Genomic DNA, 19746 nt, shown 5'->3' on the forward strand with positions numbered 1-19746 from the left:
AGTCTCATTATTAATAATGACAGTTTTTCTAACATTATTGTATTTTTTTTAATTATTATAATTGATGTTAATGATCTCGTGCAGGCGCGGGTGCAGCTGGGGTCTTGCGGTTGGAAAAAGCGCCAAGTCCTGCGCACATTGCGTGGTTGATCAAATGGCTATACAAATATATTATGAAATTGAATAAGCTATCGCAGAAATCGAAAATAAAGTATAACATGACTCAGTAAGGTGAGTAAACTAAAGTGGTTGGATATATTTTGGTTACAACTGGCTTTGCTAGCAACTGAAACCGTCCGGTGTTGTTGCTTTTTCCCCCTCACTCACTGCGTACTTAGCAAGATGTCTAGCTAGCTGGCACGCTAACAGGATGGTAGTTAGTTAGATAATTATAACTTAGAAATGACATTTTACCACATTTTGTAAACGGCATGTGTTGGTAAATAGCTACTTCGCTAGCTTGACGTTATTGACAACCATCTCAGCTGTTGTCTTTTGGTTATCTTAAGTTAGCCTGCTAACGTTAGGCAACCCATTAATCAGCCATATCAGATAGCATCTGATGCTATCAGCAAGCTAACTAACGTTAATGGCAAGTTAGCTTGCTGAACTGAAAGCAGATGCCACTAGTCCTGTAGTCTATCTAGTCAACAAACAAGTTAGTATCAGCGTAATTCACGTGTCTTTTTGCCAGATAACTATCTGGGAGGGAGTATAAACTTGCAAAATTCACCCAGTCTCACTTTCGCTCTGTTGCCAGTGTGGAGCGCTGTTGTGTTGGCTGTATCATCAATTACTAAATTCGGTCGAAGATGCCCGGCCTACAGGGCGATGCCGCGGCTCTTGGGAGCCCCATCAAAAAGAGCAAACTCTCTCTGAAGTTTTTCCAGAAGAAGGAGACGAAGCGAGCCTTGGACTTCTCCGAACCTCAAGTAGAGGAACCAAAACCAGTCAGAGTTAAATCTGAGGAGCCTACAAGGTGAGTGACAGTCTTTACCAGGTAACTAATGATAAAATAAAGGCTGACACTAAATTTCCCCAACACGATGGGGGCGATTAAACAACTGAGTCCCGTTCAATTTCAATTGAGGTAAGTTAAATGTAAGACCGAAGTTGGGGTAAACTAATATTTATGCAAATACTCTAATGCAACGCTATTGACCAAAGCTTCCAGACAATGCTGGATTGGCTGTTGATACCTAGACTGCTTGCTAGCACCCATATGACGGCGAAGCTAGCGTGGCTATCCGATTGAACATTTTGTGTAAATACCCTCTTGAGGTAACGTCTTGTTTGCCGCCCACTCAATTTAAAGTACTGTATTTATTATGGATCCCCATTAGCCTTCGTGAGGTCCAGCAAAATTAAGGCATTTTAAAACATTACAATACATTCACAGATTTCACAACACACGGACATTGGCAACTATTTTACATTTGGCGTCAGATATACTTAGGAATATGGTTTTGAGAACCTTTCATGTGTATCCGTTATTTTCTAGCTGTGACCAGGTTGTGCCAATCCCACTGCCTGGACCTGCCCCGTGTCCAACCTCTCCCATATGCCCCAGTGACAAGGGAGAGGAGACGCTGGTGCCCTTTGTTGGGCTCAATAACCTGGGGAACACCTGTTACCTGAACAGCATTCTACAGGTGTGGTATCTCATTCTCAACAGTTGCATCATGCCATCAACATTTGATGACTGTATAGGTAGGCACATTATTATACTAAATGGTTTAGAAATTAAACTTTTCTTTTATCACCAACCCAGGTATTGTACTACTGTCCTGGGCTCAGAGATGGCATCAAGAACCTCTACAGTTTGTCCAAAACAAGGGACAAGCAAAAGGAAGAGGCTATTAATAGTGATGAGGTATGTTAGCTATGTACAACAATGTGAGGTTGACCATGCGGTTGGATTTTAAACCTGTCTAGGATGAGCGTGCCGCTAGCGGCACTCCCCCCCCCCCCCCCCCCCCCCACTGAAAAACCAGTGCCGCGAAATTCAAAAAAAATATTTTTTTTAAATATTTAACTTTCACACATTAAAGTCCAATACAGCTAATGAAAGACACAGATCTTGTGAATCCAGCCAACATGTCCGATTTTTAAAATGTTTTACAGGGAAGACACAATATGTAAAGATGTACATCTATTACCTAAAAACACATTAGCATAATCCACCATCTTTTATTTGTCCACCAACACCAGTAGCTATCACCAATTCGGCTAAACTAAGATATTTATAGCCCCTAACCAAGAAAAAAACTAATCAGATGACAGTCTGATAACATATTTATGGTATGGGATAGGTTTTGTTAGAAAAAAGTGCATATTTCAGGTAGATGGCATAGGTTACAATTGCACCCACCGTCACAAATGGAATAGAAAAACTACTTAGAGCAACGTGTTTACCTACTTACTAATCATCAAACATTTCGTAAAAATACACAGCATACACGAATCGAAAGACACAGATCCTGTGAATACAGACAATATTTCAGATTTTCTAAGTGTCTTACAGCGAAAACACAATAAATCGTTATATTAGCATAGCACATAGCACATAGCAGCCCAGCATTGATTCTAGCCAAAGTGAGCGATAAAAGTCAACATCGCCAAAATATATTCATTTTTTCACTAACCTTCTCAGAATTCTTCAGATGACACTCCTGTAACATCATATTGCACAATCCATATAGAGTTTGATCGAAAATGTTTATATTTAGCCACCAAAATCATGGTTAGACAATGTGAAATGTAGCTCAGCTGGTCAGAAAATGTCCTTGCGCCACTTAGACAGTGATCTACTCTTATACATAAATACTCATAAACGTGACTAAAAAATATAGGGTGGACAGGGATTGATAGACAATTTAATTCTTAATACAATTGCGGAATTACATTTTTTAAATTATCCTTACTTTTCAATACAGTTTGCGCCAAGCGAAGCTACGTCAAAAAACATGGCGTCCTAAGCCACTAAAAATTTTCGACAGAAACACGATTTATCATAATAAAAATGTCCTTCTTTGAGCTGTTCTTCCATCAGTATCTTGGGCAAAGGATCCTTTCTTGGGAGTAATCGTCTTTTGGTGGAAAGCTGTCCTCTTGCCATGTGGAAATGCCAACTGCGTTCGGGATGAACTGAAAGCGTGCCCAGCTATTCACAGCGTTTCAAAAATAAATGTCCCAAAATCGCACTAAACGGATATAAATTGCTATAAAACGCTTTAAATTAACTACCTTATGATGTTTTTAACTCCTATAACGAGTAAAAAGATGACCGGAGAAATATAACAGGCTAAACTAACGCTTGGAAAAATAGCAGGTCGATGTCCTCCACGCGCATTACGCAGCTGCAAAGGAGCTCCTACCTACAGGGTTTTTTAATTTGTAGTGCCTGTGAACGCGCAATCGACCCCATTGAAATCGTCATCACGTAAAGGCATCCAGGGGAAGACGTAAGCAGTGTCCGTATAGTCATAGCAATAACAGTGCCCTTTTAACTGACTCCAGAACAGTGGCCAAAATTTCTGAAATCTGACTCCATGTCAGGGAAATTGCTGTAGAATGGGCTCTGTTCCACTTAGAGACAAAATTTCAACTCCTATAGAAACTATAGACTGTTTTCTATCCAATAATAATAATAATATGCATATTGTACGATCAAGAACTTTGTGGGAAGCCGTTTCAAAAATTACACGATTAGCATAAATAGTCACAACAGCGCCCCCATCCTCAACAGGTTAAAAGTGAAGTGGAGACAGCAGTTCTTTACTTTACTTGCCCAGAGTGAGGCTTTTATTAAAGGTGAGGAATTAACAGGCGCCCGATATTTACAGAAATAACAAACTGGCCATAGAGCAACCAATTACAAACTGAATTGTATTAGCTTGTTCAAAAGAAAACCCGAACTTCAATCATGCCTGAAAAATCTTGCCGCATGTTGGTCTGTTCCTTGTCTGTCTCCCTTAAACTAATGGTGCGCGACCACCAGGATTTGGAGTCTACACTCTGAAACGGACACGTGCACATCATGTCATTATTGCAGTCTTACTAGGAAGACATTGTGTTTTGGAAGACCGACATGACCATGATGCTGCCCATTTGCTCATCAACTTAGCCTATAAAAGGCCTATTTTGTTTGAATAAAGGTGATGTGTAGGAATTCAAATATTTCAGTGATATTTCTGCAGTGTGCAGGAGGCTTGACGGATCCCATGGGATGATGCGGTGCACTCTACGTTGATAAGCCTATTCTTTGCCATGTTCTAGCCCTATTCGGACAGGTATTACTAGATGCTGGTTGTGTAATTATTATTATTATTCCAGAGGATTCACACAGGATTTGTTTTTTCCCAATTTAATTTACTCTTATGGGTGTCCACATTTGCATAGAAAGTGTAGCAGTGGCAGCTGTACAGAACTCATTCAAAGGGCTTTGACTTCTCAAACATGGCAAAAAGCTAACAGAATATGATACCCTGTCACCTTATTAATTCAGCTACTTACTTAAACTGACCAAAAATAAACGCAACATGCAACAATTTCAACGGCCCTAATCTATGGATTTCACATGACTGGGAATACAGATATGCGTATGTTGGTCACAGGTACTGTAACTTATAATTTTTTTAAGTAAGGGCGTGAATCAGAAAACCAGTAAGTATCTGGTGACCACAATTTATCTCATGCAGTGTGACACTTCTCCTTCGGATGGAGTTGATCAGGCTTTTGATTGTTGTCGCACTCCTCTTCAATGGCTGTTGTACACGTCGATCTAGATGAACTTATCCTCTGCAGCAGAGGTAACTCTGGGTCTTCCTTTCCTGTGGCGGTCCTCATGAGAGCCAGTTTCATCATGGTGCTTGATGGTTTGACAGTTGGCACTATGCACTCCATGTCACCCAAGCTCGATGGATGACATGGAGTATGCAGGCCATGAAAGCTGGGACATTTTCAGTCTTCAGGAATTGTACAGATCCTTGCAACATGGGGCCGCGTATTGTCATGCTGTCACGAGGTGATGGCGGGGGACAAATGGCACAACAATGGGCACCTGGATCTCGTCACGGTTTCTCTGTTTGTTCAGATTGCCATCGATAAAATACAATTGTGTTCGGTCTCCTTAGCTTATGCCTGCCCATACCATAAGCCCACCGCCACAATGGGGCACTGTTCACAACGTTAACATCAGCAAACCGCTCGCCCACACAACGCCATACACGCTGTCTGAAATCTACCCAGTACAGTTGAAACTGGGATACATCTGGAAAAAGTAGCCACTCTTTTCCTTGATGACAGCTTTGCACACTTGGCATTCTCTCAACCAGTTTTGTGAGGTAGTCACCTGGAATAGATTTCAATTAACAGGTGGGCCTTGTTAAAAGTTTATTTGTGCAATTTCTTTCCTTAATGCATTTGAGCCAATCAGTTGTGTTCTGACAAGGTAGGGGTGGTATACAGAAGACAGCCCTATTTGGTAAAAGACCAAGTCCATATTTTGGCAAGAGCAGCTCAAATAAGCAAAGAGAAACAACAGCCCATTACTTTGACTGACCTTCATGTCTTAATCTGAAAATTTCAAGAACTTTTAAAATTTCTTCAAGTGCAGTCGCAAAAACCATCAAGCACTATGATGAAACTGGCTCTCATGAGGACCGCCACAGGAAAGGAAGACCCAGAGTTACCTCTGCTGCAGAGGATAAGTTCATTTAGAATTACCAGCCTAAGGAATTGCAGCCCAAATAAATGCTTCAGAGTTCAAGTAACAGACACATCTCAACATCAACTGTTCAGAGGAGACTGTGAATCAGGCCTTCATGGTCGAATTGCTGCAAAGAAACCACTACTAAAGGACCCCAATAATAATAATAAGAGACTTGCTTGGGCCAAGAAACACGAGCAATGGACATTAGAATGGTGGAAATCTGTCCTTTTGTCTGGAGTCCAAACTTGAGATTTTCTGTTCCAACCGCTGTGTCTTTGTGAGACGCAGAGTAGGTGAACGGATGACCTCCGCATGTGTGGTTCCCGCCGTGAAGCATGGAGGAGGTGGTGTGGGGGTTCTTTTCTGGTGACACTGTCTATGATTTATTTAGAATTCAAGGCACATAACCAGCATGGCTACCACAAAATTCTGCAGTGATACGCCATCCCATCTGGTTTGCGCTTAGTGGGACTATCATTTGTTTTTCAACAGAACAATGACCCAACACACCTCCAGGCTGTGTAAGGGCTATTTTACCAAGAAGGAGAATGGTGGAGTGCTGCATCAGATAACCTGGCCTCCACAATCACCCGACCTCAACCCAATTGAGATGGTTTTGGATTAGTTGAACGGCAGAGTGAAGGAAAAGCAGGCAACAAGTGCTCAGCATATGTGGGAACTCCTTCAAGACTGCTGGAAAAGCATTCCAGGTGAAGCTGGTTGAGAGAATGCCAAGAGTGTGCAAAGCTGTTGTGGCTACTTTGAAGAATATAAAATATTTTGATTTAACAATTTTTTGGTTACTACATGAGTCCATGTGTTATTTCATAGTTTTGATGTCTTCACTATTATTCTACAATGTAGAACATAATACAAATAAAGAAAAACCCTTGAATGAGTAGCTGTGTCCAAACATTTTACTGGTAATTTATATATACATACACACACTCCCACACAATGCATTCGGTAAGTCTTCAGACCCCTTGACTTTTTCCACATTTTATGTTACAGCCATATTCTAAAAATTAAATAGTTCCCCCCTCAATCTACACACAATACCCCATAATGACAAACCAAAAACAGGTTTTTAGAAATTTTTGCAAATGTATTCAAAGTAAAAAACTGATATCACGTAAATATTCAGACCCTTTACTCTGTACTTTGTTGAAGCACTTTTGGCAGCGATTACAGCCTCGAGTCTTCTTGGGTATGACGCTACAAGCTTGGCACACATGTATTTGGGGAGTTTCTCCCATTTCTTCTCTGCAGATCCTCAAGCTCTGTCAGCTATTTTCAGTTCTCTTCAGAGATGTTTGTTCAGGTTCAAGTCCGGGCTCTGGCTGCGTCACTCAAGGACATTCAGAGACTTGTCCCAAATCCACCCCTGCATTGTCTTGGCCGTGTGCTTAGGGTTGTTGTCCTGTTGGAAGGTGAACCTTCACCCCAGTCTGAGCGCTCTGGAACAGGTTTTCATCAAGGATCTCTGTACTTTGCTCCGTTCATCTTTCCCTCGATCCTGACTAGTCTCCCAGTCCCTGCCGCTGAAAAACGTTCCCACAGCAGGATGCTGCCAACACTGCTTCACCATAGGGATGGTGCCAGGTTTCCAACAAGATGTGACGCTTGGCATTCAGGTCAAAGAGTTTCATCTTGGTTTCATCAGACCAGAGAATCTTGTCTTGTATTTACACTTGAGATGCCTTTATGGATGAGATCGTAAACTTGCCCTTTCCAGAAAGTTTAGCAGGGATGCCCTGCTTTGCAATCTATTGCCTAGGACAGGGCTCTCCAAACCTGTTTGTGGAGAGCTATCATCTTGTAGGTTTTCACGCTAACCCTAATCTAGCGCAACTGATTCAATAATTAGCTGGATGTTAAGATGAATCTGGTTAATTACAACTGGGGTTGGAGTGAAAAACCTTCAGGAAGGTAGCTCTCCAGGAACAGGGTTGGAGAGCCCTGACCAAGGACATCAACAGCCAAACAGGCTTTCATTATATAAACTATAGACAATTTTTATTGCACATTTTAAGGATAATTAAACTGATGCATTTGATGATGTTCAACTTCAATTCACTGGCACTTTGAAGAAAAGCTTAGCCATACTCATTGATAACCATACATACATACTTTTGATGACTTTACAAGACATTGCGAGATACAGATTACCAAGATATAGCCTATGCGCACGGTTCCAACAGTCTGTCTGCCCCGATCCTGTCCCTCACTGGCTCGCCTGCTCTTTCTCTTTGTTTTGAAAAACACAACGTGTGTGTTTGGTCTTCAGTCTGTTGCGTGAAGAATAGCTCATTCTACTCATTGATAGCGCCTACTTTAGTGAAGTTGCGCGAGACATTGCAAGCCAAAAAAATTGCCTAGATACAGCATTGTAATAGCCTATGCCTGCAGGGTTCTGAAAGTCTGCCTAGAGGCCGACATGCCTGCCTGGCTGTACCCTCTCTCTCGTTAGCCTGATCTCTCTTTGCTGTGAAAGATGCAAGAGTTTGTTCTCGGAAGTAGTCTATGGCAACTAGTTTACCCCTTTGCAACAATACTGAATATTAGGAGTCGATTCTTGATGTCCAGAAATGGGAGTGGACTCCCCACCACTACCTAAAACAGACAAATAACTGTTTTAGATTGGCCATTGCATGATGGGTAGTCCTATGAGAATCATTCACATCAGGATAATCAATTAGCATTACAATGTACAAATTATAATCCAGATTATTAAGGTCACAGTCATGCATACATTTATACCAGCACACATCTCAATAAAGGCGCGTTTCGTAAACAGTGTCTGGTTATTATTATCCGGCAAGACTTTAGATTCCCTATGATGTTTCCAATATAGCGATGCATTTTTTAAGACTACAGTCAACATATGCTTCAGTTACACTGTCATCAATGCTGCCTATAGTAGCATGTTGAAATCTTTTGAACGTAGAGCATATGAATACTATAATAAAAGGAATCCCTCTTTCTCCCTCAGCAGACGGAGGGTCCAGAGGAGGCGGTGCCAGTGCACATGGAACTGCTGGGTAGTTTCCACAGTCTGATCACCTCGGTAGAGCAGCTCCAGTCCAGCTATCTGCACAACCCTGACAAGTACAGTGATGGGGAGCTGGCCACACCTCCACGCAAACTACTAAACACACTCAGGTCAGACCCCACAGCACTACAGCAAGGTTCTGCAATACTGGGTCACATTCATTAGGCAGAATATTATGGAAGTTTATCGGTGGTGCGATGATACAGAAAACCAGGATTTTAGCTTTAAAGCAAGCTTCCTCAAATCAGGGTTTCACCGTCCTTGAACAAGATGTTTGGTATTGTATTTGACTGACTGATGGTTGTGTGTTTACAGACAGCTGAACCCCATGTACGAAGGCTACCTACAGCACGATGCCCAGGAGGTGCTGCAGTGCATCCTGGGATACATCCAGGATGCCTCTGAGACCATCAGGAAGGAACAGGAGGACCAGGACGATGTCATAGAGGTCAAGCAAGTCAGTTTCGCCCCTGTGGGCACCAACGGGGCTTTAACAGAGGAGCGGGCCCGAACTTCAGAAACATCACTTGATGATGATGATGATGGCCAAACCAGTGGTAAGAGGAAGAGCGATACAGAGGCAGGCAACGCCAAGAAGAAGCCAAAATCCGTCAAGTCCAAGAATGCTGCTGCTGTTGCAGCCAACGATGGCAAACCCCTCACCCGCTCCAAGAGGAAGTCTACCGGTGGCATCACTGTAGTGCCAAAAGACAAAGGTGAAGAAGGGGAGAAAAAGCAGGGAGAGGAGGAAAGTTATGTGGAGGGGAAAGGAGAGGTGGAGGTGGCCCCTAAAGAGGTGGAGGTTAAGAGGAAGAAGAGGCCCAAGTTGAGCTGGCTGAGGCCCTCGGGGAAGCAGCCCAGTATCTTCTCTAAGTTCATGAGCATGGGACGGATCACCTGCCACACAGGAGGGAAGACCGAGACAGCCAAACCTGACCAGGAGGAGACGGGTCCTAGCCAACCTCGGGAGAATGATGGTGGGGAACACGGGAAGAACCCTCAGGAGAAGGTAACAGAAGTGCCCGAGGAGGAGAAAGCTAAAAGTGAAGGTGAGTTTATAGTTGTTGAATCATGCCGTTGGAAACATACTTGGTCATCGATCATGTCCTGTCTGTCACATAGGATTTGTACCCTTGCTTTAGCCATTTGGGGCTCCCGAGTGGCACAGCGGTTGAAGGCACTGCATCTCAGTGCTAGAGGCGTCACTACAGACCCTGGTTCGATGCTAGACTGTATCACAACTGGAGGTGATTGAGAGTCCCATAGGGCGGTGCACAATTGGCCCAGTGTGGTTAAGGTTTGGCCGGTGGAGGCCGTCATTGTAAATAAGAATTTGTTCTTAACTGACTTTCCTAGTTAAATAAAACAACCTAATAGTTTTGTTTATTATCATGTTGAACCCTGACTCTCCTCTCTCCTGTCCAGAGTGCCTGGGTGTGGACTTGATGGAGCATCTGTTCCAGGGCTGTCTGGTGTTGAGGACGCGTTGTCTGGAGTGTGAATGTTACACCGAGAGGAGAGAAGACTTCCAGGACATCAGTGTCCCAGTGCAGGAGGAAGAACTCTGCAGCCCAGACAGCAGCTCAGAGGGTAAGGAGAGTTGTGTGTGTGTGTGTGTGTACACACTCAGTGTTCTTGTATAAATGGACCAGTTCTGCAGCGCAAGACTGTACTATACACAAATTAGTACATTGTTGCACATACATGAACAGTCACCACTCAAACAAATTGTCAAAGATCAGCCAAAGCACAACGCCGTCTCACAAATGTCTATCCTCTCATATTCCAACTACCAACCCCCTCTCCACCCCCCCAGTCTCCCCTGATCCCAAACCGGTGCTGAAGACTCTGAAGTGGGCCATCTCCCAGTTTGCCTCAGTGGAGAGGATTGTAGGGGAGGACAAGTACTTCTGTGAGACCTGCCACCACTACACAGAGGCTGAGAGGAGTCTCCTGTTTGATAAAACCCCAGAGGTCGTTACTATCCATCTCAAGTGCTTCTCAGCCAACGGGTTAGAGTGAGTCTTCAGTGTTTATCTGCTGGGTTTTGCTTTTACTCTAGATTGATGCTTTATTGTCCTCAGAGAGAGTAACAGTTTCCTAAGAGCCTGTCACAACATAAAAATCCACACAGATACAACACATGAATGTAATACCATATTAATACAACGGCACATGTTAAGCAGATCTCAGGAAAGTCAGGGACCGCTCCATCGTTCCTCGGCTTGTGTAAACTGTCTTCCTCTGTTGTTCAGGATGGACCCGTACGGCGGCCTCTCAAAGGTGAACACACCCCTACAGACCCCGCTGAAGCTCTCTCTGGAGGAGTGGTGCACGCACCCCTCAGCCACTGCCACCGGAGGCCAGCACTACCAGCTGTTTGCTGTGGTCATGCACAGCGGGGTCACCATCTCCAGCGGACACTACACCACTTACATCAGGATGATGGACCTTAAGGACACCAAGTTCCGCCTGCCCGAGGGGGATGAGAAGCAGGGAGAAGAGGAGTGTGGCGGGAAAGTGCCGGGTCTGGAACCCAAAGAAGAGATGCTGGATTATGACGATGGGGAAGTGTCCTTCAGTCTCCGTGGTAAAGCAGGACAGAGTGGTTCTGTGAATGCTAACTCCACCAACACCAGTAAGATGGGCTCCAAGAAGGCTTCAGATGGGGTAGGACTTCTGGGGGGTCAGAGGAGCCTGTCCAGCTATGACCTAGGGGGCAACAAGCAGACAACCAACCCAGACAAAACTGCCTGTACTGGGGTAGAGAGCAACGCCACCAGATCATCCAGACGGACCTCCAGTGTCCCGGGACACAGCGGTAGTGGAGGGGTTAAGAAGGAGCCTGGGGAGGGTGAGGGGGGCGAGGAGGCCTCTGTGGCTGGGTGTGAGGGGGTTGGGGTGGCTACGGAGCAGGCCCTAAGCAGCCTGCTGCAGTATGAAGGGAAGTGGATGCTGTTTGACGACTCTGAGGTGCATCTCTTTGAGGAGGAGGACTTTCTGAGAGCCTGTTCTCCAGAAACCTGCTCCACATCTACCCCATATCTTCTGTTCTATAGGAGGGTATGAAACTTATGTTTGTGGGTGAATTAAGTATTTTCCTTGATTCCTCTCTCCTTACCTCTTTCTCAAATGTCATAGGGAAGTGTCGAGACCATTGGAAATGATCTCCTGAGGTTTTGAGAACGAGTCAACTTGAGATTCAGCCTGGTTGGCTTGCTGGGTTTGATACTCCTGTCACTGATGTTTATAACCTGTATATGTCATTTTAAAATGTTTAATATTCAGTTTATCCTTTTTTTGTGTGTGCTGGGAATATAACATTAGCAGTCTACAAAAATGCATCTTGGTACATATGACATCAAGCAACCTGTCCTTTGATTTTCCTGCCCTCTTGTTGGAAGTGGTCTGAATGGAAAGTCCAAAGTTTCTCCCTGACACAATTTTTTGGGGGTTTCAGATTATTTTTTTAATAAAGAGCACATTTTTATTCTTGTACATATTTATCCTGTTCTGGCTTCATGCCTTCTGTCCAGGAGAGAAATGTCTGTTGATTAATGTTCATACTGTTGGTCTGTCAGAAATAAGAGGACTAGTTTTGTCCATAATGTTTAAGTTCACTTAGATTCATATAAACTGGCCGTCTGGTTCTTGGTGGAAGAACTTTTGCACGTGAAGAGAAATAAATTACTTCTCTTGGTTGATATAATTTTGTACAAGGTTTAATAAGTGAATGAAAGCAGTGAAATACCTAGCCAATAAGATAGACAATCACTTTACAAAATGCTAGTACAACATTGCATAACTGTTAGTCTCAGATTTGATATGTATAGAGGGGGAAGTAGACTGTTGTTTTGGCTTCAGGGATTGTCTACCCTAGGGCTCTATTCAATTCGGAACGCAGAAGTTCAGCTTTACAGCGTGATTCAAATTTAAAGGCAATGTTCCTGCTTTAGTGGAGACTGCATTCGCGGTAGACGCTGCGGATGTCTGCTCAATGGGGAAATTACCTTTAAATGTATATCGCGGAATCTAACGTTTCAGTTTTACAGCTTGAATAGAGCCCCTAGTCTTGGCTTTTTTCTCGGTTGGTTTTCTCCTGAAGTTGTGCAGTTTCGTTCAATGGCAGTACCTCATTCCAGTGAAAAAGGTCTGTGGCCATACTGTCTGACTTACAGAGCATACCTAGAATGATAAAGTACTATACAAGCAATAAAGTTTGAACTTTCCTGTCAAACTGACTTTCTATTCATCCTTTCTCTGCTGTAAAGTGTTATAGATTTAAAATAAATGGTTTGAGTTTGAAACCAGTAAAGTAGTTACTTTTTAATGTGAATAATTCCCACTCCTGCTATAATTTGTAGATTATCTTGTACATGTAATAAAACACCAGCACATGCAAAGCACTTGTGTGCATTTCCAAATGTTATTTAACCAATCGACAAGGTGATTGTCAAATGTCACCATGGCTAGTTTAACAGACCACAATGGTTTATTTATACATTTAATGTATTACTGGTCTGTACTTGGCATCTTTTTTGGGGGGGGATTTGTATTAATTTAATCTAATACGTTTGTCCAGGCCTCACTTGTTCCTTGACTAGCACCATTCATCGCTGTTGATAATTTGGTTATAACTTAATAGTAACTTTATCCACTGGCGAATTGGGAGAGAGTGAGACGATTGCCATCTAAGAGCCAACTTTTTTTGCGGAAATGCTGCCTGTCAACTAATCAAAGCATTTAACTGCAGGGTACTCCCACGTCATATGAAGGAATGTGCCTACCTGATTTTAGGGGACAGTGAACAATTGGGAGTTGGGGACAATTTCATAAAACGTTTCCTTGGTGTTAAATAGTCTGAAATTTAAAATGTATATTTTGGATTACGGGATGCCACGGTCATATTTTTCCACATTCTGTTGCCGTTAAAGGTATGTTCAGGTGGAGAATACTATTTTAATAGCTAGCTCAGAATAGGAGCTTTCCTAAAGTTGATATATTATAGAGATCAGTCCTTTCGGGAGCCCAACTCATTTATTTATAAATGGTTCGTTAACTGCGTTTCACAAAGGACTCCATAGCTGACCGGTCAGAAACAACTGAAAAGACAAGGAATGCATTGATACATAAACAATAAATGTATTCCTATATCAATTTTATTGTTGATTCAATTGCAAAATACAATCAGTTTGTTAGTCTAGGCTACAACTAAAATAAAAAAAATACAAAGTCCAGATTTTTACATTATATTAAATGTATAAAATAAATACAAAATGTTTGGTCAATGGCTGCATCATGTTATGGGTATGCTTGTCCTCGGCAAGGACTGAGGAGTTCAGTGTGCTTTCCAACAGATACTGGGAGACAAATTAACCTTTCAGCAGGACAATAACCTGAAACACAAGGCCAGTTGCTTACCAAGAGGACATTGCAGTTCCTGAATGGCCTAGTTACAGTTTTGACTTAAATCAGCTTGAACATCTATGGCAAGACTAGAAAATATCAACACTTGAGTGCTTGAAGAATTTAAAAAAAGAATAATGCGGAAATATTGTACAATCCAGATGTGCAAAGCTCTTAAACTTACCCAGACAGACTCACAGCTGTCATCACTGCCAAAGGTGATTCTAACATGTATTGACTCAGGGGTGTGAACATTTATTAGATGTAAATTAGATGTTTCTGCATTTCATTTTCAATACATTTGCAAACATTTCTAAAAACACGTTTTCACTTGGTCATTATGGGTTATTGTGTGTGACTGGGTAAGAAAAACTAAAATTGATTAGACTGGTAGAGGGGTAATTGATACAAGTTTATCAAGCACTCTGACTTCGACCAGTACTTAATTTAGCGCTGTCACCAGATCAGCTGTAGACATACTCTCAATACATTCTCCATTTAGAGCACTCCTGATGGCAGCGTCATCTACCTTCAGAATATTGTCTGTCTTGTCTATGAAGATCATTCCACTGGTTTTCCTTCCCACTTGGGACAAACTGTCTCCACAGATTTTTCCCTTAAACTTCTCACATCTACGATTAGCCACACTGTAAATTACACTGGATGGTGTTGTACCCAGTGTGATCCTGCCCCAAAACTGACCAGCAGAGACGTTGGTGATTCTGTACCATTGTCCCTCTTCAACCATCTTCGGTCTCTACACGGTTAGCTCAGCAAGTGCGTTCAAATTAGCAACACTATACTCCACCTTTAGCATGTCTGTCCCAGCTCGTGTTTTACCTTGGCTCTCATTCAGCTTCCGGATCACAAGAACAGTAACATTCACCTATAAAGGAGGAAAAATACAAATACTCTTACCCAAAAGGAGAGATAAAATACAGACATGGGCGATAAACCAGTAACATTTACTTTCAGTCACAGTGGGTATCATGCACATATTCTAAAGCCTCAAGTATATTAAGTATCTCATTGTACTGAAATATCAATTGTCAAATGATTACATTTAAGTCATTTAGCAGACGCTCTTATCCAGAGCGACTTACAAATTGGTGCATTCACCTTATGATAAATGATCATGCGTTCATCACCTTCTTTCCCTTGGATTCTTGAAGGTCAGCCAGGGAAACGTCCTTACACCTCAAATGATGATCCTCGTTCAAATGATGATCCTCGTTGACTGTAGGGTAAATGTCTGACGACAGAAAATATTGACTTGTCTGTAAACTTGATCTCAGTCTTGCCATTTCCGTTCTTGATTTTCTGAAGCGTCACATTTTTCAATTCCACGGGAGTCCTGTGAAAACATGCAATGTACAATAAATACAATCAACATAACATGCATTGCTCAACGTGGTTCTTTATCATTTTGAAATGGTCCTTTCCTTTGAATTGGCCTTCCTTTCTTTGTCTGATTTTCTAAATAACGTTTCTAGGGGCTGATTAGATGTCCGTCCACCATGGGCCTCTGGGTATGTAACACTTCATACACAACTTCCTTTGCTCTGCAGAAGCAAACCGCTCATGGGGCTATGGCTGGAAAACAAAAACTTTAAAGTCCTTTTCTTCTTGTAAAACTGCACAGAAATATTCCTTCACTGGCCCTTTGAGCACCTTTGTCACATCATGGATATATCCATGTTTGTTAGTTCCTCTTCCTGTATTTGAGCCTATGGGTGAAGAGGGAGAGCAAAATTACAGTATTTACAGGGATGTTGAACAGACGTACTGTGGTCTCAAGGTTTATTACAGTAATGAAGTGCTCTGGGCCTGACCTGTGCTGGGGCCTGGGGACGAGTCAGTTGTAGTAGTGGATAGTTTTGTGTTGCCCCAGAGCTCTCTCAGTCTGGGGAAGGTGTCTGTGATGTCTGGCTCCTGCAGGAGGGCTAGAAACTTATGGCAGAAGACTTCTCCTTTATTCATAATTTTGTCCAGTAGGTTGATGACTGTCGTCTCTGGTGAAATTGACTGAGAGGGGGCATATTGGTTCTCATATTCACGAACAGTTCCTTCTGCTGCATGTGTTGAAGGATATGGCTATAGTCCGCCCTGAGAACGTCGGTTAGAAATGTTTTCATTTTCACCACAGTCTGTTTGCCGCTGCCCTGTGATGTTTTCCCAGTCATAGTGATGTAAATCTTGGTGGGGCAACAAATAAGATGTTTTAGATGCATGCTAGCAAAGACACAACACTAAAAAATACATTAATTGCACTATACGGTGATAAACGGTGCCCACACACTGTTAGCATACATATAGCTGTCCTACAGCAGTCCCAACACCTTATCACTGCTACACCTGGCTATCAGAGGAGCCTTGTCTAGCAGTGAAACAGTTCATTCAGCCTCATTTACTGCCTTTAAAAAAACATAGCTGATATGGCTGACTTGCTTAAATAAATGTGATTTCTACTGACAATTGAGATGTACAAACTACGGCATAAGGAGACGACGAACTCTAAAACAGGCTATAGGCTACATGTACAGCACCAAGTCAGAACAGTAGGTGAACATAAGAGGGGTAAAGTGACCAAATTATTAGGGTGAGGCACATGGGCTACTAACAGCTTACCACACAACATACACTTAGTATTACTTTCTTAGCTACAGTATACATCTCTCCCTTGGATATTACATCAATTAAGCAGCAGCATATAAGACATTTTTGGACTCATCTTGTTGTGCTGTGCTCACTTGAACAGGAAGGTGGCGCGGCGGTCCTTCGTGGGCAAATATTGTCATCAAAGTCTGGCATTCTCTGGATTTAGGGTGCTTTCAAGACAACTGGGAACTCAGGAAAAAAAAAAGAAGTCGAATCACGATGACATCAGTGATCTTTATGTCGGAGCTGTAGAAAGAGGCCTGAGTTCCCGACTTGGAATTCCGAGTTGGATGACCGTTCAAAATGTATCTTCCCTTGCTTGTTTTGTTTCTGAATTTCCAGTTGTCTTGAACTCACTGAAGTCAGATTTCCCAGTTCCGAGTTGTAATTGTAATCAGTAACGTAACTTTTGGATTACCCAAACTCAGTAATGTAATCCGATTACATTACGTTACTTTTAGATTACTTTCCCCTTAAGAGGCATTTAGAAGAAGACAAAAATGTATGTTACCAATTAAAATACATATATTGCAGGATAAAATCAATGTTAAAGTTTACATAGCTGGCCATATATGGATGTAAAAATGTACTTTATGGGTTGGTTACGTAGGCTTCTTCTAACCCATCACTTTTTACTACATGTAATAATACGATTAAATTTTATATCTACATTAAAAACCAAAGTCTATCAGAATTCCAGTCATTCCAATAAATGTTATACACCTTGATCTTCAAGAATAGGACTTGGAAATATGGAGGTATAGTTTAGCCAAATTGTTTAACCTGAGCATGACCCCAAAACTAAGGACTTATTAGCCAGCCCTACTGTGTTGTTTATGATTTTGTTTTCATGGGGACTGATTTGGCTCATTGATTCGAGTTGATGCTGCGCTCATGGAATGGCATGCTTTGCCAAGAGTGTGCAAAGCTTTCATCAAGGCAAAGGGTGGCTACTTTGAAGAATATAAAATATATTTGGCTTTGTTTAACACTTGTTTGGTTACTACATGATTCCCTATGTGTTATTTCATAGTTTTGATGTCTTCACAATTATTCTACAATGTAGAAAATAGTAAAAACAAAGAAAAACCCTTGAATGAGTAGGTGTGTCCAAACTTTTGACTGGTAGTTTATATAATTTATAAGTTCAAAAATACATGTTGCATCTACAGATTGCCCATTTAAGTCTATAAAAAGTGTGAGCATGTGTCCATTAGGCCTATGGATATAAAAAAATATCAGCATGATTTAGATTGAGCAATAAAAAAAAACACTTTTATTCCATAGGCTGGGATCCACACCATGCAACTGTTGCAGGAGCGCATTTTTCACTGGCTGTCCACTGGTTTCAAAAACAATGATTGATAGGCAGTTTAAACTTCTTGAATTCAACCATTATTGGGTTCAAATACACATTTAGATTTGTCAACAGCCATTCACAACAACCACAATCCGTAAGGCGCAAACAGCTAAATGAGAGAGCAGCAGTGTGATTAACATCAATGCGCTAACGTTATGTAGCGGTGTTTGGGGCGGCAGGTAGCCTAGTTGTTCGAGCGTTGGGCCAGTAACCGAAAAGTTGCTGGATCGAATACCCGAGCTAACAAGTTAAAATCTGTCTTTCAGCCCATGAACAAGGCAGTTAACCCACTGTTCCCTGGTAGGCCGTCATTGTAAATATTAATATATTATTAACGGACTTGCCTCGTTAAATACAGGTTAATAAAACATATTTATATTCAAAAAAATGTAGTTCCGTATCACCACCACCGTCAACCTTCCCTCCAAGCGTTTACTCAAATTGGATAATCTTTGGACGCAGTCGCACCACTGGAAAACATAGCTTGGACTGTAGCCTACAAAACCCTATTCCTGCTATTTTCCCGCCTTCCATCAAGCACATTTGGTGTGTCATCATATTGGTCTCTAATTTGTGGTCAGACTCGCTCAAATGGAACACACTTACATTTGCGCCTTTTTTCAGTGCTGACTTGAATGTCATTTAAAAAACACAATTGTCAAATATTTTTTTCCGCAAACATCGTTTCTGAATGTAAAAGTAATCCTCGAAGTAATCATCTAGTTTGTTTTTCAAAAGTATCGGTCATCTGATTACAATATTTTTGCTGATAATGTAACGGATTAGTTACCGTTTTTGTAATCCCATATGTAACGGATTACATGTTCATTCGTTACTCCCCAACCCTGGTTACAGCCTTATTCTAAAATGGATGAAATTGTTTCCCCCCTCATAAATCTACACACAATACCCTATAATGACAAAGCAAAAAATAAATCGCGCCATTGCGCGAATCTTAGTTATTTTTTTCAACAATTATATTTATTATGAACACAACATACAAAAAAACTGAAATATACAAACAAGAGTACATAAACCTGACAGGGAGGGGTATTACATATCAATATTCATTTTCAATTTGTTAAATAAGTACATTTACTGATCATTTCAAAATGATATTTCAATTCTATCTTAAATAATGTGAAGAGGGGTTTGTTCTCTTCATTTAATGGACAAAGAATCTTCCATGAACGATAAACAAATTAACAATGAAAGTTAAATCAGGGTCCATATCATTTGGATCAAAATAAAATATATCAGTCTTTCAAATTAACATTAATAGTAGTTTCTTTTAAAATAAAATCTTCAATCTCACTCCAATATCTTCTGACATAAGAGCAGTCCCAAAATAAATGGTCAAGAGTCTCTGGGTCACAATCACAGAATACACATTTGTTATCAATAGCTATTTTAAATCTATGTATAATAAAGGTCTTTACAGGGTGATTCTATGAATGAGTTATGATACTTCTTTCACCTTATTAGATATACAATATTTACCAGATAACAATGAAACTTTGTTCCAGTTCACGTGTCCTAGGGCTGGATTCCAGTTCA

At 41.6% G+C, this 19746-nt stretch overlaps 1 protein-coding gene across 2 annotated transcripts; it reads left to right on the forward strand.

The window, feature by feature from the left end:
- Positions 1-77: 77 nt before the first annotated feature.
- On the forward strand, positions 78-13171 carry usp1 (ubiquitin specific peptidase 1). Of its 2 annotated transcripts, none has more exons than XM_055861564.1 (9): positions 78-231; positions 761-979; positions 1502-1652; positions 1772-1873; positions 8706-8875; positions 9081-9814; positions 10191-10355; positions 10582-10783; positions 11021-13171. In XM_055861564.1, the coding sequence occupies exons 2-9, from the start codon at positions 813-815 to the stop codon at positions 11832-11834; spliced, it is 2505 nt and encodes an 834-aa protein (XP_055717539.1). In that variant the 5' UTR covers positions 78-231; positions 761-812; the 3' UTR covers positions 11835-13171. The 2 variants fall into 2 exon arrangements, with proteins under 2 accessions (XP_055717539.1, XP_055717540.1); XM_055861565.1 differs by having other exon boundaries at positions 8709-8875.
- Positions 13172-19746: the final 6575 nt, after the last annotated feature.

This window comes from Salvelinus fontinalis, chromosome 14 (assembly GCF_029448725.1).
Source record: "Salvelinus fontinalis isolate EN_2023a chromosome 14, ASM2944872v1, whole genome shotgun sequence".
Classification (NCBI taxonomy): Eukaryota; Metazoa; Chordata; class Actinopteri; order Salmoniformes; family Salmonidae; genus Salvelinus; species Salvelinus fontinalis.